The sequence below is a fragment of the Hyperolius riggenbachi genome, chromosome 5, assembly GCF_040937935.1.
Source record: "Hyperolius riggenbachi isolate aHypRig1 chromosome 5, aHypRig1.pri, whole genome shotgun sequence".
In the NCBI taxonomy this organism is placed as follows: Eukaryota; Metazoa; Chordata; class Amphibia; order Anura; family Hyperoliidae; genus Hyperolius; species Hyperolius riggenbachi.
This window is the reverse complement of record NC_090650.1, coordinates 174462126-174488239: the sequence shown is the minus strand read 5'-3', so window position 1 is coordinate 174488239 and position 26114 is coordinate 174462126. Positions and strand designations below refer to the sequence as shown.

Genomic DNA, 26114 nt, shown 5'->3' with positions numbered 1-26114 from the left:
AAGAAGATGGTGAAGAAGAATAAGATGGAGAAGAAGAACAAGAAAAAGAACAACAAGAAGGAGGCGAAGAAGAGTAAACAAACAAATACATAAAACAAAATGTTTTTTTAATTATACCTCCACAGGGTCGGACTGAGACATTAAGGGCCCACCAGATAACTTTCAGCCTGGGGCCCAATCAGACCAACCTAACACACATACGCACTAATATGCTCACATTTGCATATACTGTGGAAATTTTGCGCAGTGCTATATAAATACACAATAATTTGGTAGTACATCAGACTACGATTATGGTAGGGAATAGATTGGGAGCTCTTCTGAGGACCCTCCATGACAGTGCTGGATTCACAGTTGTGGGAGATGGTTACATGCTTCACACGCATGTTACCATTAAATTCTTACCTCAGATCAGTGGCGACCGGAGAGAGGCAGAGCAGGCTGCACACTACCTGTCCGGACCCGGGTCAGTGAAAAATGGCGCCCAGCACCGTTAGATAAAAATGGCGCCCCATTCACTTACATTATCAAACGATATTTATCATTTTAAAAGGTTAAAAAACGGCGCCGACCTTTTGAACGAAATTTATCGTTTTAAAACTTTTTTTTTGTCCTGCCTGAATGAGATTTATCGTTTTAACCCCTGCTTTGCTGCCGTTTGGAAAATATCTGCCCGCCGGCTTTAATGTTTAATAGCAAAGCCCCCTTAAAAGCTAAAAACACCAAATTTGCAGGGAATGTTAAGAAGAAAATTATGAACAAGAGGAAAATTTTTTTTTCTCAAAAAGACCTTATAGTTTTTGAGAAAATCGATTTTGAATATTCTTCTTCTGACCGTGGGAAAATTAACCGCCCGCCGACTTTAGCGGTTAATAGCAAAGCCCCTTTAAATGCCAGAAACACCAAATGTGTAGGGAATGTTAAGAAGAATAGTGGGAACACGACGAAAAAAAATTGTTTAAAAAGGCCTTATAGTTTTTGAGAAAATCGATTTTAAATCTTCAAAGAGGAAAATGTATCTATTTAAATCGCGTACTGACATTTCCGCAGCGGAAACAATTCCCGCCGACTTTAGCAGTTAATAGCAAAGTCCCCTTAAATCCTAGCAACACCAAATTTGCAGGATATGTTAAAAAAAACTGGGAAACAATATAAAAAAAAAAAAAAAAAAAAAATTGATTTTTTTTTTTATTAAAATTTTTGGGTTATGTTCAGAGTGTGGGAAATTTTTTGAAAAAAAAAATTACGTGGTCCCCCCTCCCGAGCCTCTGTAACCCCTTGTCTCCCATGCAGGCTGGGATAGCCAGAATGCGGAGCCCCTGCCGACTGGGGCTTCGCACCCTGAGCTATACCAGCCCGCATGGTCCATGGTATGGGGGGGGGCTTCGGGGGGGGGGGGGGGGCGGCCAAGCCTTCCCCTCCCCCCCGGAGCCCTTGTCCAATCCATGGACAAGGGGCTCTTCCCCACCTCCGGTGCCCCAGGAGGAGGTGGGGGCGACGACTCCCGGGGGGGGGGGTTCATGGTGGCATCTGGGAGTCCCCTTTAAGAAGGGGACCCCCAGATGCCCACCCCCCTCCCAGGAGAAATGAATATAGGGGTACAAAGTACCCCTCACCCATTTCCACAAAGGGTTAAATGAAATAAAAAACACAACCACGAGAAAAGTCCTTTAACGTTCTAAATTAACCACAAATACTTACCTGTACCTTTAAGAAAAAAAATCCCACGCCAATCAGGTCCAACGACAGTATCCTCTATCTTGCGATCTTCTGATACATCTTGATTGAAGATCTCCGCCGCCCCGACGCCACACACGCTGCCTCCGCCGCACTGCTCTCAGCTATACTAAGTATAGCTGAGAGTGCATCTATACAGACGCATTAGCGCTAGCTGCCGCTGCCCTCCCTGCCTCCCTCCACCTGTCACCCTCACCCATGCTGGCACCCAATGCACCCATGGGTGCCAGCATGGGTGAGGGTGACAGGTATGAGAGAGGCAGGGAGAGCAGCGGCAGCCAGCGGTATTGCGCCTGCATAGACGCACTCTCAGCTATACTTTGTATAGCTGAGAACAAAAAGCATCTTTAAATTTTGGCTCCAAGGCTCCCCATTGGTTCCTTATCGACCAATGGGGATCCCCCTGATCCCCATTGGTCTGTTAAGGAACCAATGGGGACTATTGGAGCTAAAATTTAAAGATGCTTTTTGCTCTAAGCTATACTAAGTATAGCTGAGAGCAGTGCGGTGGAGGCGGCGTGTGTGGCGTCGGAGATCTTCAATCAACATGTATCAGAAGGTCGCAAGATAGAGGATACTGTCGTGGGACCTAATTGACGTGGGATTTTTTTCTTAAAGGTACAGGTAAGTATTTCTGAAGATCGCAAGATGGAGGATACTGTTGTGGGACCTAATTGGCATGGCAATTTTTTCTTGAACTGCAGTGGCCAGTCTAAAGGCTCATACTCACAGACTATAGTCTTTGGAAAATGAAAGATCACAGACCAATCTTACCACCCTTCATGTAGTATGAGAGCCATACCTTCACAGTCTTTTCTATGGAGCTGAACTTCCCATCAGAAAAAAATATTTGCAAGATGCTGCACACACAGATGCTGTACAGACACAAACGGATCTTTTGCAGGAACAGATCTTTTGCAAATACTGATATTTTGAATGTCTGCAGCATCTTTGTATGCAGCATCTTGCAAAGATTTCTGTCTGATGGGGAGTTCAGCTCCATAGAATAGACTGTGTAGGTATGGCTCTCATACTACATGGAAGGGGGTAAAATTGGTCTGTGATCTTTCATTTTCCAAAGACTATGGTCTGATGTATGAGCCTTCACAGCAAGTGGAGGTGTATTTAGCTTCTAAGGTTACAATGGTTAATTTGCATATATTCAGCGGTGTTGCACTGGGAGACATCTCAAGCTCACTCCAACCTGAATTATCGCAAATTCTTTCTGTTATAAGAAAGCAAACTTTTGTTTTTCTTAACATCTTAGTAAGGGGGCTTTTAGGACCATTGTAGTCCCTTACACACTCCAATGAGTTCTGGGTCACCATGAGCTTGCTGGTTAGTCTGTGCCTCTCGGTGTTACAACAAGCCCTACTGCATAGAGCCAAAGTAATCCATGCCATGCACTGATGAGGATCAAACAATCCGAAACAGTCTGTATGCATGTTGGATTATTATGGCTCTGTACAAATTAACAAGCTGACATCATTGCATTCCAGCGGTTCTGGAGGTGTGTTTAGCTTCTAAGGGTACAATGGTTAATTTGCATATATTCAGCAATGTTGTACTGGGAGACATCTCAAGCTCACTCCAACCTGAATTATCGCAAATTCTTTCTGTTTTAAGAAAGCAAACTTCTGTTTTTCTTAACATCTTGTGGCGTAGTGGTTAGCTCTCTCGCCTTGCAGCGCTGGGTCCCTGGTTCGAATCCCAGCAAGGGCACTATCTGCAAAGAGTTTGTATGTTCTCTCCGTGTCTGCGTGGGTTTCCTCCGGGCACTCCGGTTTCCTCCCACATTCCAAAAACATACGGATAAGTTAATTGGCTCCCCCTAAAATTGGCCCTAGACTACAGTACTTACACTACATAATATAGACATATGGCAATGGTAGGGATTAGATTGTGAGCTCCTTTGAGGGACAGTTAGTGACAAGATATATATATATATATATATATATATATATATATACTGTACAGCGCTGCGTAATATGTCGGCGCTATATAAATACTAAATAATAATAATAATAATAATAATAACAACAACAACAACATCTTAGTAAGGCGGCTTTAAGTAGTGGTGCTCACCGCCAGGTCGTGATCACGCTTACGCGTGGATTCACGGCCATTTTGACGCATTCCGCCTCGGACACGAAAATCCGTGAATAGATTTTCAACCACGAAAATCTGCTTCGGGTACGCGTGAATGCGGACAGAAATCCGCATTCACGCTCGTGAAACCCGGCGCTGAAGTCGTGGTTTGCGGAAATGCGTCAAACTATGCGGAAGTGACACATTGCAGGCCAATCAGAGTGCCCCAGCCAGGCCCTAGCAACCAATCACAGGAGGGGAGCTATGCCCTCCCCTCCTGAATATAAAGCGGCGGCCATGATGGAAAAGCTCTGTCCTTGCTAGACTGTGGTGCTGAGAGGATTATCTCCAGGCCATTGTTGTTTGAGCAAGTGCATTTATTGTGTTAAAAACAAAGCGTTTTTTTTGCTAACACTGCTCTTATACTGTACACAGTTAGCTAGTCAGTGAGTGATTGCTGTAGTTAGTTGTAGTCAGTGTAGTGTAGTGGGAGTGTGGGAGTCTAGTGATTATTTAACTGTGTGTAGTGCAGGCAGGTTCAGTGCTGCAGTGTAGTCAGTGTAGTGGGAGTGGGGATTATCTGTGTGTAGTGCAGGCAGGCAGGTTAGTGCAACTGCAGTGTTCACTTGCATATTCCAGTGACAGTTATACACTTGTACTATTTGCAGGCAGCCAGTCACACCGCCGGCGCCGCCACTCTCTGCCAGCGCTGTTCATTCATTCTGTCAGTGACCTTGTGCAGTGCCCACTGCTCGCTCGCTGGCATATGAGCATCTCATTACACAGTGTGACATCCTTGTGTGCCCACTGCATCCTTCAGTGACCTAGTTGTATATCCAGTGCCCACTGCTGTGCCCACTGCATCCTACAGTGACCTTGTACTGTGCCCACTGCATCCTTCAGTGACCTAGTTGTATATCCAGTGCCCACTGCTGTGCCCACTGCATCCTTCACTGACCTTGTGCTGTGCCCACTGCATCCTTCACTGACCTTGTGCTGTGCCCACTGCATCCTTCACTGACCTAGTTGTATATCCAGTGCCCACTGCTGTGCCCACTGCATCCTTCAGTGACCTTGTACTGTGCCCACTGCATCATTCAGTGACCTAGTTGTATATCCAGTGCCCACTGCATCCTTCAGTGACCTTGTACTGTGCCCACTGCATCTTTCAGTGACCTAGGTGTATATCCAGTGCCCACTGCTGTGCCCACTGCATCCTTCAGTGACCTTGTACTGTGCCCACTGCATCCTTCAGTGACCTAGTTGTATATCCAGTGCCCACTGCTGTGCCCACTGCATCCTTCAGTGACCTTGTACTGTGCCCACTGCATCCTTCAGTGACCTTGTACTGTGCCCACTGCATCCTTCAGTGACCTTGTACTGTGCCCACTGCATCCTTCAGTGACCTTGTACTGTGCCCACTGCATCCTTCAGTGACCTTGTACTGTGCCCACTGCATCCTTCAGTGACCTTGTACTGTGCCCACTGCATCCTTCAGTGACCTTGTACTGTGCCCACTGCATCCTTCAGTGACCTAGTTGTATATCCAGTGCCCACTGCTGTGCCCACTGCATCCTTCAGTGACCTTGTACTGTGCCCACTGCATCCTTCAGTGACCTAGGTGTATATCCAGTGCCCACTGCTGTGCCCACTGCATCCTTCAGTGACCTTGTACTGTGCCCACTGCATCCTTCAGTGCCGTTGTACTGTGCCTGGTGCATCCTTCAGTGACCTTGTACTGTGCCCACTACATCCAGTGATTCATTACTAGCAACATGTCTGGCAGGGTGAGAGGAAAGGGAGTTAAATTGCCTCAGCCACTTCTGGGACTGCTCCACGTCCAGGGAGAGGACGCCCAGCTGTACGTGGTCGTGATGCAGCAGAAAGGGGGGCAGCAAAGCCTGGGCCGAGTCAGCGGACGCCATTGTCCAAATATTTTAAAGTTTCTGGTCCCCGTGTGGTGGTTGAGCAAATGGAACCTGACGTACTCATGGACATCATGACTTCCTCCCAGACCTCTACTGTGAGCACCACTCCAAGCAGCAGCAGCAGCAGCCACCAACGTCCCACGCTTGTTGTGACATCCACCCCAGCACCCACTGGTCAGCAGCCCTCCCAGGATGACAGCGTTCTGTCCCTCAGTCCGGCTTTTGGGAACCTGCTGATGCAAGAAGCTCAGGACTTACTGGGGACTGATGTGGCAGACATTGAGATCGGGCCACAATCACAAGCGTTGTTGAGTTCTGGCGATGAAGAAGAGGGGTCTGTGTCTGGGGATGTAGGGACAGAAGAGGAGGCGGTGGAGTCAGAGGAAGAGCTGGATTATGAAGATGCTGCTGATGATGACGACGTTGTGGACCCTAACTATGTGCAGCCTGCTGAGTCCGTGGAAGAATGGTCAGAGGCAGAGCAGGATGACGAGTCACCTCGGCCTAGGCAAGGATATCGCCATATGTCAGGCAGGGGCATCGGCAGCAGTGGGCGTGGCGGAAGTAGACAGGACACTGCTTCAGCCGGCACCACCACCATGCAACCCCCGGCAACTACTACCACACATTGTCCCGCTGCACCCTCTGCTAGTGGGTGCCGCAGTAAATTAAAGTCACCAGTGTGGGATTGCTTTGAGGAATGTACTGATGACAAAAGGTATGCTGTGTGCAGGTTATGCAGCAAAAGATTGAGCCGTGGGAAAAGTCTGAGCAAGATGGGTACCTCATCCCTCCAGGGCCACCTGAGAAGCCGCCACTGCCGCGAGTATGCGGACTTTAAGAGGAAGCAGGCACTACTGGCAGGGGTTCCTGAGAGCAGAAGGCCCACCAGCGCAGCAGCATCATCCCTCCCTCAGGGTCGTGAATCCCCCACAGCAGCAGCAGTAGTAGCACGCAAGCGCTCTTCCACCTCGGCTACTCAGGACACAGACATTGAGGCTGGCAGCCAGTGTTCGTCTCTCTCCTCTGTCTCCCCTGCATCCCAGCGTCATCAGACCCTGCTGAGCGACACCTTTCAGGGTCTGACCAAGCCTCTGCCTCCAAGCCACAGGCGGATCCGCAAACTAAATGGCTTGCTGGCCCGGGCCATGGCATCACAGCTGCTTCCCTACTCCCTGGTGCAGGAGGGGAGCGCCATGCCGACGCTGCTCCAATTTGGCATCCCCGAGTGGCAAGTCCCCAGTCGCCACTATTTCAGCAGGAGCGCGATCCCAGCACTCCACAAGTTTGCGGTGGAAAGCGTGGCCCGTTCCCTGGACTACTCTGTGGGCAAGCGGGTCCACGTGACCATGGACTCGTGGAGTAGCAGATTTGGGACAGGTCGCTACCTGTCCTTTACGGCCCACTGGGTGACACTGATGGAAGGGAGGGAGGACAAGAGCGCATCAGCCCAGCTAGTGGTGCCACCACGCGGGATCAGGGGGGGATGCAGAAGGGTCCTGTCACGACACTCCCTCTGCACCCGGAAAGCAAGCCCGCCTCGGCAGCAGCAGCGCCAAGCCCTTTTAAAATTGGTGACCCTGGGGAAGGAGAGGCTTACGCCCACCAACGTCCTGGTCGCCCTCAGGAAGCAGGAGCGGAGGTGGCTGACCCCCAGAGGCCTGGAAGTGGGGTATGTGGCAGCCGATAACGGGGCCAACCTGGTGGCAGCAGTGCAGCAGGGAAACCTCCAGCACATCCCCTGCTTGGCCCACGTGCTCAATCTTGTGGTGCAGCGCTTCTTGCGCACCTACCAGGGGATGAGCGAGCTGCTGCAGGATGCCCGGGCGGTGGTACGCTTTTTCCGCCTGTCAGCCACTGCCTCTGCACTCTTGTCCACCTTACAGCAGCAGTATGGAAGGCCACAACACCGGATGATCATCGACATGCCAGTTCGCTGGAATTCGACTCTGGCCATGTTGGAGCGGCTGTGTCAGCACAGGCTGGCTCTTAGGGCCTACATGCTAGACCCAAGTGTCCCCAGCAACCAGCAAGTCCCCATGATTACTGCCACTCAGTGGACACTGATGCAGCAAGTATGCCTGGTGCTGAGTGCCTTCCTGGAGGCAACCAAGATGGTCAGTGAGGAGCGGGCCTCTGTGTGCCAGTGGGTGCCCTTGGTTTGTCTACTGGAGCAGGCAATGGACAATTTAATTGAGCGTGGGGATGAAGCCCTGAGGCAGTTGGAAGAACAGGAGCAGATGGCAGCACAGTCCAGCTCAGAGGAGGGCTCACAGCAGGTAGTGGAAGAGTTGGAGGTCCCTAACCTGAATGAGGAGGAGGAGGAGCAGAGTGCAGCAGGCGTTGTACGTGGATGGCGGTTTGAGGAGGACAACGACATGGCACAGGAAGAGGACAGGCATGCGTTATGGGACAATGGCGAGGAAGATCTTGCTGGCAGGGCCCACTTGTTTCCCATGGCTGTGCACATGTTGCGCTGCCTTCGCAGGGACCCCCGGGTGATCCAGATGCGTTCAAGGGAGGACATCTGGATTACCTTGATGCTTGATCCCCGTTTGAAGGGGAAGCTGGGAGACTTAATGACGCCATTCACCACCGAGCAACGCACAAGGGAGTTGAAGGAGGCCCTTGTGCGCAGACTACTGGAAGCATTCCCCCAGCCTTCCACCCCCAGTGTAACTGCTCTGCCAAGCCAGCAAGAGGTGCCTGCCATTGCCACTAGCAGCACAACAACAACCACCAGCAGCAGCAGCAACTGGCGCCCCGGAAACCTGAAGAGCCTAAGCAAGAGCTTGTATGCAGTGCAGCAGCCCAGAACAGAGGTGCCCGCCACAGCATCCACCACCAACCAGCACAAGCAATGACTGACCACCATGGTGTCTGACTATATGGGGTCATCCAGCCGGCTCAATGACACCGACAGCCCCGTGGACCCCTTGGAGTACTGGGTCAAGAGACTGGACATCTGGAGCGAGCTTTCCCAGTACGCCCTGGAACTCCTATCCTGCCCTCCTTCCAGTGTCCTCTCAGAGAGATGCTTTAGTGCGGCCGGTGGTGTGGTCACAGAGAAGCGCTCTCGGCTCTCCCACGCCTCTGTGGACAAACTCACCTTCCTGAAAATCAACCAGGCTTGGGTGGAAGGTGAGTTCCTGGCCCCTATTGTCGGACACAGGGGGACATGAAGTGGCTGCTGCATGTGCTGTTGTTAACTATGCCTGCCTTTATAAAGACAGTTACTACCTGCCTAGTGCCTACCTTGGTTAATTTTTTGGTGTTATGGTACTACTACCAGTAAGTTGCCATGGTCCTCCTTCTGAGCTGCTGAACTGACCGCCCGCTTTGTCCTCCTGACTCAGTCGCTACTACACTCTGCGTTTACACTGCCCGGGTCACTGGGTGCATTTAATTTTTTGGCCAGCACTATGACGCTGTGCTACTACTACTACCACCAGTATGTTGCCATGGTCCTTCTGTGCTGCTGCTGCTGCTGCTGCTGAACTGAACGCCCGCTTTGTCCTCCTCCTCCTCCTGACTCAGTCGCTACCATGGTACCACCAATGTACTCTGTCTGCGTTATCACTGCCCGGGTCACCGGGTGCATTTAATTTTTTGGCCAGCACTATGACACTGTGCTACGACTACTACTACCACCAGTATGTTGCCATGGTCCTTCTGTGCTGCTGCTGCTGCTGCTGCTGAACTGAACGCCCGCTTTGTCCTCCTCCTCCTCCTGACTCAGTCGCTACCACGGTACCACCAATGTACTCTGTCTGCGTTATCACTGCCCGGGTCACCGGGTGCATTTAATTTTTTGGCCAGCACTATGACGCTGTGCTGCTACTACTAGCACCAGTATGTTGCCATGGTCCTTCTTAGCTGCTGCTGCTGAACTGACCGCCCGCTTTGTCCTCCTCCTCCTCCTGACTCAGTCGCTTCCCGCTGCTGCACTCTGCGTTCACACTGCCCGGGTCACCGGGTGCATTTAATTTTTTGGCCAGCACTATGACACTGTGCTACGACTACTACTACCACCAGTATGTTGCCATGGTCCTTCTGTGCTGCTGCTGCTGATCTGACTGCCCGCATTGTCCTCCTCCTCCTGACTCAGTCGCTTCCACCAATGTACTCTGTCTGCGTTCACACTGCCCGGGTCACCAGGTGCATTTAATTTTTTGGCCAGCACTATGACGCTGTGCTGCTACTACTACTACCAGTATGTTGCCGTGGTCCTTCTGTGCTGCTGAACTGACTGCCCGCATAGTCCTTCTCCTGACTCAGTCGCTACCACCACTGCACTCTGCGTTCACACTGCCCGTGTCCACTGACAACTCTGCTGCGATGTCATTGCTAATTGCTGCAAAAAAATAAAAAATAAAAAAAACCTCTCTGGGGCCTTTTTGGCATCAGCCACTCATCCTCCTCCAGCGGTACCTTCGCCGCCAAGTGTCATTGGAACTCGCCTTCACCTCTTTGACTGCTTAACGCGTATATCCCTTTTTAAAACCACGTATTACCAATTAATAGCCCCATTTAAAGTGTTGATTTCACTTTAAAATCCATTTTCTCTAGAAAATTTTTTTTTGGGGAATTGTTTATGTTGAAGTTATGTTGCCCCTTATCACCTCGATAATCCATGCAATTTGGGGGATTGTAGCATGTATGGGGGCTTTGTTATTAACGTTAAAAGAAAATCCGCCACCGGGCGGGAATCCACGCGTGATTACGCCATTCACGGCAGAAAATCCGCGTGGTTGCGTGGACGCGGACGAAAATCGGCCGAATGCGGATTTTTTTTTGAAACCATGCGGATTTCCGAATTCGTGGATGAGGCACATCCGAGCACCCCTGGCTTTAAGGACCATTGTAGTCCCTTACACACTCCAATGAGTTCTGGGTCACCATGAGCATGCTGGTTAGTCTGTGCCTCTCGGTGTTACAAGCCCTACTGCATAGAGCCAAATTAATCCATGCCATGCACTGATGAGGATCAAACAATCCAAAACAGTCTGTATGCATGTTGGATTATTATGGCTCTGTACAAATTAACAAGCTGACATCATTGCATTCCAGCGGTTCTGGAGGTGTGTTTAGCTTCTAAGGGTACAATGGTTAATTTGCATATATTCAGCAGTGTTGCACTGGGAGACATCTCAAGCTCACTCCAACCTGAATTATAGCAAATTCTGTCTGTTTTAAGAAAGCAAAATTTGGTTTTTCTTCACAGCAAGTGGGATGGAATACTATCAATCAGGTCTTCCTATTTCTCAGTCACAAAACAAGTTTGTTCAGAGTTCAGACTCCCTGTGCCAGGGACATTGGAACACTTGATTGATGTGTATCCCATTCTCAAATTAGCTCACTGCAGGGGTTCCCTTTACAGCACCACAATGCTGACAGTAAGCCCTCTCCTCTCCCATGCAGCATACTGTCACCCTGAAAAGCTTAAACAAACATACAGCAAAGCTTACCAGTTGCTGCAGTTAATGAAAGGATGAGATGGGCACTTGCAGGACTTCCAGGCTCTCCTTCTCTGCAGTTTTCAGGTAGTGACAGCAGCACACTTAAACCAGGACAGAGAACAGCAGTGAGCCAGGACAGAGAACAGCAGTGAGCCAGGACAAAGAACAGCAGTGAGCCAGGACAAAGAACAGCAGTGAGCCAGGACAAAGAACAGCAGTGAGCCAGGACAAAGAACAGCAGGGAGGACGTGTGAAGTCTCTGTTCAGGAGTGACAGCCAGGGCACGAACAAGGGGGGTGGGGAGGGCCCTCCTGGGTCTGCACTCACTTGCACAGCTCCCTTCTCTCTGTCACATGAGAGGACTGCATGGCAGAGGTGATCCCAGCTGACGTCTCTGTACATGATTTCTACAGAGCAGCAGAGCTTAGCCGCTGTAGTGTCAGAATGGGCAGCCCCGCAGATTGGGCAGCCCCGCATGCGCAGTAGGAGCCTGCGTCCCATTAAATTACGCAGCCACGTAAAACGTCCTAAATATCTCCGCTTTCACACCACGTACACTCCCGAAATTTTCAGGGGAGGGAGGGGACCCCAGATCTAGCTCTGTGCTGAATTGCAGCCCCCGAGCCCCGCTGGTTCCCGAGACTGATTGCAGCAAACCTCTCTTGGGAACTACCAGGGCTCGGGGGCTGCAATTCGGCACAGAGCTAGATCTGGGGGTCCCCTCCCTACCCTGAACATTTCGGGAGTGTAAGTGGTGCGGAAGCAGAGATATTTCAGGTAAATAATGTCTAACTTCCCACTGAGCATGCGCGATACTCAGTAAGGAAGGCTGCTTCCGGGCTGCCCATTCTGACATTACACTGGGTTTTTTTTTTTTTTTTTGCTTTTTTAAATGTTGTCCCTCCCTCCTCTTATTATTGGATGGCCACAGCATTGGCTAGTGGTAAGCTGCTGCTGCTATTGGCCAAACTCTCCTGCTCTGTGAGGCGGGCGGGACTAGTCTCGGCTGGGCTCATTGCACAGTGCCAAGATGGAAGTTCGGATCTTTTCAATGATTCGTATGATTCGAATCGGATCATTGAAAAGAATCCGGATCTTTGATCCGAATCTCGGATCATTTTACTAGAGAAGCATTCGGGGGTGAAATGACTAGCAGGACAGGACTTTTCCTGCAGTGGACAGACAGAGAAGGGGGGGGTGGACAGACAGAGAAGGGGGGGGGGGGGGGTGGACAGACAGAGAAGGGGAGGGGGGTGGACAGATAGAAAAGGGGGGGATGGTGGACAGAGACGGGCAGTGAGTGAACAGAAGGGAGGAGGTGAACGAAGAGGGTTGAGCAGAGAGCAGAAATGGTTTTTTGCACACAATACCCAATTGCAATCATATGCTTTACATATATTTCACCTATATCTTCATCTGTATACTCTAAATGCAAACGTCTCACAGTGAAAGAAAGCATTCCTCTTTTCTCACCTCGAACACATAAATTTAGGGAGAAGATAAGTGCAGCTGTTTAGAGCAGAGTGCAGGAGGATCATATTGCACAGCAATCACAGTGCCTGTCCTGTCATTCATTCAGCCCAGCACTCTGTCTGCAGAGTTACTGAGCTGTGCTTCTCAGCCAAAAGTTTCCCATTTGTTCACAACTACAACAGACAGCCTATAATCAGCAGCACATTACAGCCAGTAGTGTGCTCCACACATATCTGGCAGTGGCACCCATGTCCCCTCTCCCAACTACCTGTCCCTGCAAGGCCGGCTCCCCTCCAACTGAGCGATCCATCTCCGCTCTGCTTCCAGGACCCCGGTGCCCGCTGAGAGAGGGGGACGTGCCGCTCCTGGCTCCAGCCCTTTTGATCTGAATCTGTTCATTTTGATGATCCCGATGATTCGACTCACAAAAGAGATTCGGATCAAAGATCCGAATCGTTCATGATCTAGACAACACTAATCTCTAGTGCCTCGGAAACGACTTGGCAGTAGCCCAGTAGGAGCCTGGAGGGGGCCCAGGGGCAATGACGTCACTGAGTGATCAAAAAGACCCCCGGGCAAATTCCCGAGCTCCCAGCAGCTCAGTACGGCCCTGCCTCCACACAAATGATTGCGTTTTTTTCTTTAAAAGAATACAAGATGCTTTATGCATCATTTACCATAAAAGTCATTTTGGAAGCAATTTAAAGTCCATTCGTGATTCGACTTGTGATTCCGATTCCGGTTTCAATGCCTAATTTCGATTCGATCCGGGTGATCGTGATAACGTTCGAATCCGGATTTGATCGGACCCGGATTCGAATCGTGATTGGGGGTATCCGAGCAACCTTGCCAGCAACCTTGGACCGTTGCAGCAAAAATATTTTTGCGTAACCAAAGAATATCTGCACAAACTGTCAGAAACCGTCCCAGGGAAGCTCATCTGCATACTCATCATCCTCATTGGGTCAGGACATGACTGCAGTTCATCGTTGTAACCTACTTGAGTGGGAAAATTCTTATATTCGATGGAATTTGGAAAGTTGGAGATGCGTTTTGTTCATGGATGAGCGGCTGTTCAGGGCAGGTAGCAGACAGCATGTGTGGCATTGTGTGGATGAGCAGTTTGCTGATGTCAAAGTTGTGGATTGAGTGGCCCATGTTGGTGGTGATGTTATGGTATGGGTCGACAAACGTTATGGAAAACGAAGAGGTGCATTTTATTGATGGCCTTTTGAATGCACAGAGATACTGTGTCGAGATCCTGAGGCCTAGGATTTTGCCAGTCATCCACGACCATCACCTCATGTTGCAGCATGATAATGCTTGGCCCCATATTGCAAGGATCTGTACACAATTCCTGGAAGCTGAAAACATCCTAGTTCTCACATGGCCAGCATATCATACCCAGACATATCACCCATTGAGCATGTTTGTGATGCTCCGGATCATTGTATACTCCTGCTTATTCCAGTTCCTGGTAATATTCAACATTTTTGCACAGCTATTGCAGAGGAGTGGAGCAATAAAACACAGGCCACAAATAACAACCCGATTAATTCTATGCGACAGAGGCATACCTCCCAACATTTGAAGATGTGAAAGGAGGACACTTAAGCCACGCCCCCTGTGTGGCCTTAAGCCACACCCCTGCTTTTGCTGGAGGGTGACAATGAGAGGAATGAGTTTGCGGAGGAGGGTGCCAGTGGGTGGGAGAGGGTAACACTGGGTGGAAAGGGGGGTGCCAGTGGGTGGGGGAGGAAGGTGCCAGTGGGTAGGAGGAGGGTGTCAGTGGGAAGAGAGGAGGGTGCCAGTGAGCAGGGAGACACTGGGTGGGGAGGAAGGTGTCAGTGGGTAGGAGGAGGGTGACACTGGGTGGGGAGGAGGGTACCTGTGAGTGGAAAGGAAGGTGACACTGGGTGGGGGCGAAAGGCGCCAGTGGGTAGGAGGAGGGTGCCAGTGGGTAGGAGGAAGGGGACACTGGGTAGGAGGAGGGTGCCAGTTAGCAAAGATGAGGCTGACACTGGGTGGGGAGGATGGTGCTAGTGGGTTTGGGGGTCGTCAGTGGAGGGGGGGGGGGAATGCCCATGGGTGGGGAGGAGGGAGTCACTGGTTGGGGAGGAAGGTGTCCCTGTGTGGGGAGGAGATTATCGAGGCGCCAGCCGCGCCAATAAGGGATGCGGGAGCCGACTTTATTCCTCGCTCCCTCCCTCTGAATGCCCCCACCTGCTGTGAATGTGTGCCTTTCCCCCGTATGCAGTGTGTGCGCAGCGGAGTGGTAGGTCCTCTTACCGCAGATCCATGCGCACCGGCAACTGGAGTCTCCTGCTTCCTGTTTACCATGACATCACAGGAAGCAGAGAGACTAGTTGCCGGTGCGCATGGATCTGCGGTAAGAGGACTTACCGCTCCACTGCGCACACACTGCATACGGGGGAAAGGCACACATTCACAGCAGGTGGGGGCATTCAGAGGGAGGGAGCGAGGAATAAAGTCGGCTCCCGCATCCCATTTGGCGCGGCTGGCGCCTCGATCATTTTTTTCTGTCTTCTCTCCCCCGCCGGCCGGGACTTAAGGGGGGCTTAGCGGGAGAGCCCCCCCCCCCCCAAAAAAAAGTAAAAAAAAAAAAACGGGACGGTTGGGGAGTATGCAGAGGTGTGTTGCACTGTGTGAGGCAAATGGTGGCCACACCAGATCCTGACTGGTTTTCTGATGCCCCATCCCAGTGTAAGGCAAAACTGTGCATATTTCAGAGTGCCCTTTTATTGTAGATAAGTCTAAGGCACACCGCTTACATTTTTGATCAGTGTAGTTAGGAAGGCAGCCAGGGGCGTAACTAGAAATCACTGGGCCCCCCTGCGAAAATAGGCGCCAAGTAATCGTAATGGGGCAGAGTTTCACTATAAAATAATCCTAATGCAGCAATGTTTTACCAGAAATAAATCGTAAAATGGGCAGCATTTCCCTATAAAATAATCGTAAAGTGAGCAACATTTCCCCATAAAATAATCGTAAAGTGTGCAGCAGTCACCATAAAATAATCGTAATGTGGGCAGTAGTCACCAGAAAATCGCAATGTGGGCAGCAGACACCAGAAAATCGCAATATGGGCAGCAGTTACCAGAAAATCACAATGTGGGCAGCAGACACCAGAAAATCACAATGTGGGCAGCAGACACCAGAAAATCACAATGTGGGCAGCAGTTACCAGAAAATCGTAATGTGGGCAGCATACACCAGAAAGTCGCAATGAGGGCAGCATACACCAGAAAAATCGCAATGTGGGCAGCAGTTCCCAGAAAATCATAATGTGGGCAGCAGTTACCAGAAAATCGTAATGTGGGCAGCAGGCACCAGAAAATCGTAATGTGGGCAGCAGGCACCAGAAAATCGTAATGTGGGCAGCAGGCACCAGAAAATCGTAATGTGGGCAGCAGGCACCAGAAAATCGTAATGTGGGCAGCAGGCACCAGAAAATCGTAATGTGGGCAGCAGGCACCAGAAAATCGCAATGTGGGCAGCAGTCACCTAGGGTGGCCATCCGTCCGGATTTAGGTTGGACAGTCCGGATTTTGGACTGCTTGTCCTCCGTCCGGCGCAAGGCAAGGAAGGACAGCCAGATGTCCTCCTTTTTGGGCTGTGTGGAGGGAGAGAGCGCAGAGAAGAGGGAGCGGTGGGCACAGTGGGAAGGGGGGGGGACATCTCTCCCCCCTTTCCTCACCTTTGGGCTTCCTCGCTCTACCCTCTAGAACTAAAGTTTTGGGTCGACTGGCAGTGGGCAGGTCTGCCTCGCTCCAAGCGCTGCATAGTGACGTCCGGTTCATGAGTTATTTGAGCCTGTTCTTTCGAGTGAGTGTAATGATCCGACTCATCCACTGAGCCGAATGAGTTCAGTGGATGAGACAGGAACTGCAGCTACAGTTCCTGTCTCATCCACTGAACTGATTCGGTTCAGTGGATGAGTCGGATCACAGGAAAGAACAGGCTCAAATGACTCATGAACCGGACATCGCTACTGCTTCGCCGTGGAAGGAGGCAGGTAAGTCTCACCCGCTGCCAGCCACCCCAAAACTTTAGTTCTAGAGGGGAGAGCGAGGAAGGGGGAGCCCAAAGGTGAGGAAAGGGGGGGGGGAAGAGATGTCCCCCCTTTCACACTGCTGTACCTACAGCTCTCCCTTCACTGAGCTCGCCCCTCCTGCCGGGGGACACCTGGCTAACTATTCTGGGGACACCCATAGCCCTGGCTATATATACTGGGGACACTATACACCTGGCTATCTGTACTGGAGACACCTATACACTTGGCTAACTATTCCTGAGGAACCTAAAGACCTGGCTACATATACTGGGGACACCTATAGACCTGCCTAACTATTCTGGGGACACCTAAAAACCTGGCCATCTGTACCGGAGACATCTATAGACCTGGCTAACTACTCTGGGGACACCCAAAGACCTGGCTACCTATTCTGGGGACATTATACACCTGGCTACCTTTTCTGGGGACAACTATACTCATGACTACTTATACTGGGGACACCTATAGACCTGGCTACCTATGCTGGGGGTACCTGCTGTCAGATTATCTGTATTTATGGGGAACCGCTGCCATATTATGTATGTTAGGGGCACGGCTGCTGCCAGATTTTGCGTATTTTGAGGAACTGCTGCCAGATTGTGTATGTTTGGGGGACCACTGCTGCCAGATTACATGTATTTTGTGTGTTATGTGTATTTTGGGTGATCCGCTGCCAGGTTTTGCGTATTTTGGGGAACTGGTTCCAGATTATGTGTAGGTTGGGGGGGAACTGCTGCTGCCACATTGTCTATTTTGGGGGAACCACTGCCATATTATTTGTATTTTGGAGGAACTTCTACCAGATTACGCATATTTTTGGTGAAATGCTGTCAGATTACATCTATTTTTGGGGGCTACACTACGGCAGAGCTCAAACTTCCCCGGCAGACAATTTACACCACCGCTAAGGACATGTATATTTGGCCCCACCCATGACCACGCCCACGTTATGCTTGACCACACCCACTTTTGGCACACTCAGTACGATGTCCTCCTTTTTAAGGTGTGATGTCCTCCTTTTTGGGGTTCTGCAAGTGGTCACCCTACAGTCACCAGAAAATCATAATGTGGGCAGCAGGCACCAGAAAAAACAATTGCACCTGTGGAAAAATAAACAATTCACTCACCTGACAGAAGTCTCCTCCTCTCCCGGCATCTGGCGTGCAGCTCCCCGACAATCCTCCTGCAGCACATCTCCCGCGCTGACAGGCAGAGTGCAGGGCTATGGCAAGATGGCTCCCGAAGCCCTGTACTGGAGACACAAATAGTCTCCAGAGCAGGGCTTCGGCAGCCATCTTGCTGTAGCCCTGCTCTGCCTCCGGGAAACTGCAGTGCAGGCTGCGGGGAATGAACTGACCCGACGTCTATTAGATGCTGCGGCCAGTTCCACACCCGGCTGGGGGGGTCCCACATTCGGGGGGCGGCATCGCATTCCCCCGCACACGGCTGGTGGGCCCCAGAAAGCCCCCGGGCCCCCCTGCAGCCGATGGGGTTGCATCCCCGGAAGGTACGCCACTGAAAGCAGCAGTTGACAAATGACAAGCAGAGATAAATAGTGGGTAGACAAGTAGTAGGTGGTTGCTGTCCTCCTACCCCACAACAAGGTTTCACCAGTATAATAATTCAGACCTTCCCCAATTAAGTGTAATCAAAATAAAATTCCCCTCCGCCTTCTTGGTAAGTGTTACAAGACTAAAAATCCATCCCCTCCATCCTTAGTAAGCATGACCAGTATAAAGGACAACTGAAGTGTGTAGAATATGGAGGCTGCCGTGGTTATTTCCTTTTAAACAATAACAGTTGCCTAGCAGCACCGCTGATCAGGGCCGTGCAGAGGATACTTAAGTGAGGGGTACTCAAATTTAAAAAAGGTGTTACCAGCAGCACGCTCACCTCCATCACGTTCCCTCCTCTTCTTTCCGGTCTCCTTGTCTATCCCTCTGGCAGCCGCATTTCTCCTGTCAGGATGGCAACTATGTTATGTGACGCAGTGGCTATGGAGACACCAAAGCTTTGAGGAACTTCCTACTAGTTGGTGCCTGGGTACCTGCATCGGCTGCCTTCAGCGGCCAGTGAGTATAACTTAACCTCCCTGGAATTCTATTAAGATCGCCAGGGCGGCTGCAGGAGGGTTTTTTTTTAAATAAAAAAAAACTATTACATGCAGCCAACTGAAAGCGACTGCTTTTGTAGCCTGGTCGGTAATCCGGCCCTGGACTGAGGGTATAATCCCCTCGTTTTGCTGTGGGGATGCAGCGGTTTACCTCTCCTCAGACTCCTGAAGCGAACTACGAGGTAAAAATAATTTTTATTCGGTTCAGAGTCTCTTTACCCTCCCTGGCAGTTTATTAAAACCGCCGGGGGCAGCGCAGCACTTTAAATATTTTTAAAATCATGTAGCTAGCCTAGCGCTAGCTACATGATAACCACTGTGCAGCGGCATCCCCCCACCCCTTCCGATCGCCTCCGGCGATCAGAGCAAACAGGAAATCCTGTTCAGAATGGGATTTCCTGTTTGGCTTCCCCCGTCGCCATCGCGACGGTCGGGATAACGTCATCGACGTCAGAGGGATCCACCCCTCAGCGCTGCCTGGCACTGATTGGCCAGGCTGCGCACGGGGTCTGGGGGGCCCCCTCTAACACGGCGGGTAGCGGCGATCAAGTTATGCACACAGCTAGCAAAGTGCTAGCTGCGTACAACAACAAAAAAGTGTGCAAATCGGCCCACCAGGGCCTGAGCAATCCTCCGCGGCGGCTTAGCCCATGCTCAGCACGGGCTTACCACCAGGGAGGTTAAGCAGTGCTCCCCAACCCTGTCCTCAAGGCCCACCAACAGTGCATGGTTTGTGGAAATCGACAAAGGTAGTTAATCAGCTCTGCTGAGACACTAATTACCCCATCTGTGCATGTTTGTGGTTTTCTGCAAAAGATGTACTGTTGGTGGGCCTTGAGGACAAGGTTGAGGAACTCTGCTTTAAAGTGAATCAGAGATGAGAGTAATATGTTGGATGCCACAGTTATTTCCTTTTAAGCAATACTAGTTGCCTGGCAGTCCTGCTGATTTATGTGGCAGCAGTAGTGTCTGAATAACACCAAAAACAAGCATGCAGTTAATCTTAATGTCAGAAACACCTGCTCTGCTGCATGTTTGTTCAGGGACTATGGATAAACTTATTATAGGCAGAGGATCAGCCAACTGGTACTGGGGGGGGGGGGGGTTATTGTCATAGTCACTAATATGCTTGGATACAGCAGCTGCATGCCAAGACATGCTTTTACAATTTTACAAAGTGAGGTGTGTAACGCTGTACGCAGGATTATTTGGTACGCACACCATGAAGTCTCAAGCTGAAGAAAGCAAACTTTGTGCTTGTGCAACGGCAACCTGAAGCTTACATGCCAACAGACATTCAAGGTAAGGAATGACATTGGCAACTTGCTGTAGTATCTTTTCCTATGACCTGACTTGTCTGCCCTGATCATGGCTTGTATGAAAACCTGACTATGCAACAACTGCCCAGCGGTCACCCCGACCCAGGCTTGGGATTATAAAAAAACGCATCTTTTTTCACCATTGATCTGGGTCAGGAATACCATTAAGAAGGTTAACAGACTGACAAAAACCTGAAGCAGATTCCCCCCCCCCCCCTAGGATGAACAAGTTCAAGAACTCTGTAAAATCAACACCCATGTGTTGAGAACCTAGGCTACAGATCATGTCATTAATTGAAAATAGGATTTTATGTACAGTATATCAAATCATATCTACTTACTTGATGTCTTCTCCCTCCAGTAGTTTCTTGTAAGTAGAGATTTCAACATCTAGAGCTTGTTTTATATCCAGCAATTCCTGATAATTCACTATGATTTTGTGAAGTTCTGCCTTGGCTGACTCAATTGCAGCCTCGTAGCATGTAATCTGAGCCTGATATTCAGCAACTCCCACGCTAGATCTTGCAACAACTTCTGCCAGGTTACTTTCAAGTGTATAATTCTAATAAAGTAAAAAAAAAAATAGTGCAATTTTGCATTTAAAAAAAATAATAAAAAACTACAAAAGGTACATTTTGTTTATATTACAGGGTATATTTATAAAAGTGCATTAAAGATATACATTCTGATGTCCTCTGTTATGCATAAAGATAAGACAAGGCACAACATTAGTAGAGATTGTCAATGAGATGGTAATTATTTTGTCTTGTGTAGCACTGACTCCCACAGGAGCTGCTGTAAGAGTTGGGTTCTCCTACTGTCCCCAGTGATGACCCGTCCTGTGAAAGGACCCTCTAATACTCCGACACACCAACAACTATAAGGGGTTTTATTAGGGGCAGACAAGATGCCCTGTGAGAAGGGTGTGGGCAAACAGGGTTCACAATGGTATAGGGGTACAATGGCATCAGATAAAAGCAACAGCTTAGTGACAATGGGTTAGTGAAGCAGAAATAGCAGTTCAATAGTGCAACAGTCATAAATAGAGTTTGTTCCCCTGTCCACCCGTGAAGAGACTCTGCCCCTTAATGCACTGGGTGAGAGAGAGACAAAACTGCTGTACAATTCTTAACAATCAAACAGACAAACAGTTATATGCAATTCACACAAATAGCAGAGGAGGTGCAACTAGCTACTGCACTTAGCTAAAACATTTCAAACCCTGACTAACCACTGGCCAGTGGTGAAACTGCTATAAAGTCTGCTAGCGGTGGGGCCCATTCAAGTTACAGTTGGAGCGCTCAGACCTTCAAGAGAAGGTATTTGTAATCCACATGGCACGACCAGCTCTCCAAAAGACTCTGAGCTGAGAGGGGCAGTGGTCCCTTCTCGCTCGCCAGGCGAAGGCACAATTAAACGCAAAGTACTGTGGCCACAGGCCCCTCACCCATCTAGTCGCTGCAGCAAGAAACCTTCAGGAATGGCTTGTCCTCTGGGCTGGGTGAGATGATTCCTCCTGTCTGGTCGCTGGTGGCTTGATGATTCCTCCTGTCTGGTCGCTGGTGGCTTGTTTCGCGTCCAACTCCTTGCTATCCTGGCTTCAAAGCATCAATTGGAGCCTGATTGTACTCCTCTTTCTGCCCTGGTCCGTTCCTCTGAACCACACGAAGATCGCTTACGCAGAGGCTGGGACAGAGAGATCCACACGTCTCTCCAGCCTCTCTCCTTTGTCCTTTTTTCCTTTGTTCTCCCTCTCTCTCTTGCCCTTCCCCCATCACCCCCCTTTGTCCACTTCCTTTAGCTCTGAAAGAGGGGTCAGGTTTCCATCGTGTGGTGGGTATAAATATTGCAGTCTCAATCCACTGATGTTACACTCTCCCCCCACTGAAAGTCTTTGGTCCCCAAAGAACAAAGTTTTAACTACAAATTAACTTAATACCTACATGTAACTAGGTAACTGAAGCTATCCTGAGTTGTGGGCAGTGGGACTTCCCACCATGGTGTGTCGGGTACAGGGCAGGAGGTATCACACACTGGTACAGTGGTCTGATGGACTTGTGTCTCAGTAGATCTGCAGACGGTGGTGATGGCTTCTTCAGAACTGTTTCCTCTGGAGTCATATGTCAACCTCAGGGGAGGTTTGATTTGTCGCTTGGTTCTCTGCTCCATAGGCTCTAGGGGTTCTCTGGCAGGGAATTCAGTTACAACCTCTCTCGCGGGGGATTCTGTTACAATCTCCCGAGGTGGCATTGATGGGGCCTCAGCAATAGTTTGGGTCTCTCCTTCCTCTTCAAGCTCAGTGGGTACCTGTTCTGGCCCCTCCTCAACCTGGGCCTGTGGTATGAATTCTTGTGCATCAGCTCTTAATGGCCTAGAGTAGGTGTCCTCTATAGGCGGTGTGGAAACAATGGGGTCAAACCGCCACAGCCATTCCATCTCCAGGTCCTCTTCCTCGTCATCCTCTTCTTCCTTTGCAGTAAAAGGCAATTGTGACCGAGTTACTGGGGTTCGTTTAGGCAGGGATGGTTCACGTGGAGGGGGCACCCGCACTGTTTCATTCAGTGGTAGAAGGTGATTGCGGTGCCAAGTCTTCAAGGGCCCTGTCTTCCCCTCTGGACGGAGCTGATACACTGGAAGGCCGGGCAACCGTGCACAAACAATGTATGGCTGTGAGCTCCACCGGTCAGCTAACTTCTGCTTCCCATGAAGGCCCAGGTTCCTCAATAACACCCGGTCACCCGGTTGTAAGTCATGGACCCGAACCCTCAGATCATATCTTCTCTTGTTTTGCTGTTCCCGAATATTGGAAGCACTTTGGGCCTTTTCATAGGCAGTTTTCAGGTTCCTCCGAAGTCGGTCAACATAGCCTTTATGAGATGCAGCTGAAGTCCCATCAGTGGAGGTGCCAAAGGCAAGATCTACTGGTAGTCGAGCTTCTCTCCCAAACATTAGCATGTAAGGTGAATATCCTGTCGTATCGTGCTTTGTGCTGTTGTACGCATGGACCACTGCTGAGACATATTTACTCCAGTGCTGCTTCTTTTCAGAGGTAAGTGTCCCTAACATATTCAAAAGTGTGCGATTGAACCGCTCGGGTTGCGGATCGCCCTGGGGGTGGTAAGGAGTAGTCCGTGACTTTTGCACCCCCAGCACTTGCAATAACTCTTTGATGAGTTTACTCTCAAAGTCTCGACCTTGGTCTGAATGAAGCTGCTGCGGTAGACCATAATGGACAAAGAACTTCTCTACTAGGACTTTGGCTACTGTGGAAGCTTTTTGGTCCCTTGTGGGGAAAGCTTGGGCGTATCGGGTAAAGTGATCAGTCACCACTAAGATACTTCCTTGTCCGCTCATATCTGGTTCCAGGCACAGGAAATCCATGCATACCAACTCCATGGGGCCTTGGCTCTGTAGGTGACCCATTGGGGCAGATCTAGTGGGCAAGGTCTTTCGTTGTATACACCGCAGACATGAGTGGCAGTAGCTTTCTATTTCAGCCCTCATACAGGGCCAGTAGAATCTATCTTTGACTAGGCCGAGAGTCCTCTCTGCTCCCAAATGACCATGGTCATCATGCAAGGCCACTAGTATTGTCTCTCTGTGTTTTTCAGGAAGGAATAACTGCCACTTTTCTTCCAGATCATCAACAGGAGCTCTACGGTAGACCAGTCCGTCTCGGAGCTGTAGCCGATTCCATTCTCTGTAAACCATCTTGGCCTTCTCAACAGATTCAGTTTGCAGGAGCTCTGGTCGTTGGCTTTCTAGGGCCTCCAGGGTCAGTCGGCAGAGGGGATCTTCTGACTGGTCCTGCTTCAGATCCTTTTTTCTAAGGATGGGCAAGCTCCCATCCTTCAATTGGGTCAGGTTGCAGTAGAGTTTGGGGACCCCTTTTGTACTGACTCCAACAACTTCAGCCCCTGTCACTCCTCTGACCCAATGTTCTGCCCCCTGGCACAAGGCTTGTATCCCTTCTGGGGTCAGTTGAGTCCAGTCTCTTTCCGAAGCTCCAGTGTTATGAGGCCTTCTGGACAGGGCATCAGCATCTCTGTTCCCCACTCCTGGTCGATACTTCAAGCTGAAGCGGAACTCAGCCAGTGCAGCTAGCCATCTGTGTCCTGTAGCATCTAACTTAGCAGTAGTGAGGATGTAGGTGAGTGGGTTGTTGTCTGTCTTGACTACAAATTCAGCCCCATACAGGTAGTCCCTAAGCTTGTCTACTACTGCCCATTTAAGAGCCAAGAACTCCAGCTTGTGGGTAGGATAGTTCTTCTCAGATGGGGAGAGACTTCGACTCACATAAGCAACAGGTCTTAGATGCCGTTCATGCTCTTGGTACAGCACTCCACCGAGCCCTTCTCTACTAGCATCCACATGCAGTTCATAAGGAAGAGTAGGATCAGCATAGGCTAGGACTGGGGCATGGGTTAGACTCCACTTCAGCTGCTGAAATGCTTCCTCACAACGATCGGACCACTCTTCCTGTATTGACTCCCGAGGTCTTCTGGGCCCTTTGGCTGATTGAGCCTCGTCTGAAAGTTTCGAGTCGCTTTCCTCACCTTCATTCTTTAAGAGCTCAGTAAGGGGTTGGGCCATCTTGGCAAAACCCTCCACAAATCTTCGGTAATAGGAGCAAAACCCCAGGAATGATCTCAATCCCGCTACATCTTGCGGTCTAGGCCAATTGACCACAGCTTCCAGCTTCTTGGGGTCTGTGGCCACGCCTTCAGCTGAGACTACATGCCCCAGATAGGTGACAGACGGTTGGCAAAACTGGCACTTCTCAAGGGACAGTTTCAGTCCTTCTTCCTGAAGTCGACTCAGTACTTTCTCCAGCCTTTGCTCATGCTCCTCCAGTGTTCTTCCAAAGACAATCACGTCATCCAGATACACCAAGACTTCTAGCAGATGCATGTCTCCCACTGTGCGCTCCATCAGCCTCTGGAAGGTTGCAGGCGCTCCTGAAAGACCTTGAGGCATTCTTTCAAATTCGTAGAACCCCAAAGGGCAGATAAAAGCGGTCTTCTCTTTGTCATCGGGGTGCATGGGAATTTGGTAATACCCACTGCGCAAATCCAGTACACTGAACCACTTAGCTCCTGTTAGGCAATGTAGGGCATCTTCTATTCGTGGGGTTGTGTACTGATCTGGGGTGGTACGACGGTTAAGAGTGCGATAGTCTATGCACATTCGGATGGAACCATCCCTCTTCCGAACCACCACTATGGGAGAGGCATAGGGACTTCGGGATTCACGGATCACTCCAGCTCTCTTCAACTCTGCAATCTGTTCCCTCAAATCTTCCAAATCCCCAAATGGAATCCGACGAGATCTCTCTCTGAAAGGCTTGTCTTCCTGTAGGCGTATGCGATGTTGAGTACTTTTCGCACACCCAACATCAAATTCACTCTTGGAGAATAACTCTCGCCGTTTCAGAAGCAGGGCTTGAATCCTGCTCTTCCATTCTGGAGATATCGGGGAGTCTGCTGGGTAGAAGCAGTCTACAGGGATTCCATCTTCAGTTCCCCCCACTGAAAGGGATGGCGAAATTGGGGTGACTGAGCCTACCTGTCCAAGAAGCATCCGGGCTTTGATCCTCACTGGGGAGTCAGTGGTGTTACAAACACTGACGGAGATCTTTCCTTGAGCCTTCTGTAGTGCCTTTGTTGGGATCACTTCAGGGATCAACTCTATCCCGGGGGCTGTCTTCTCTCCAGGGATGGTTTCTAGCAGGACATGCGGTCCCGGCAGATCCCAGCTCAGTCTTACTGATGCCTGAAGGCATGCCACTTCCCCTGGTTGCAACAGTTTCTCCTTCTTCCCCAATCGCCACAATCTTCCTACTCCCTCGGCTGGAGCCCTCTGTTCTTGGACTAAACGTTGGTAGACTGGATGAAGCATGGGGTGCACACCTTCTGGTGGTAG

At 50.1% G+C, this 26114-nt stretch overlaps 1 protein-coding gene across 1 annotated transcript in view; it reads right to left on the bottom strand.

Annotated features, from left to right (window-relative positions):
• The window catches only part of LOC137518497 (thread biopolymer filament subunit gamma-like), a 329520-nt gene that overhangs the window by 84586 nt on the left and 218820 nt on the right, over positions 1-26114 (bottom strand). Inside the window, exon 6 of the mRNA XM_068236429.1 lies at positions 20534-20754. Coding sequence (XP_068092530.1) covers positions 20534-20754 — 221 coding nt within the window. The remainder of the gene's footprint in view (positions 1-20533; positions 20755-26114) is intronic.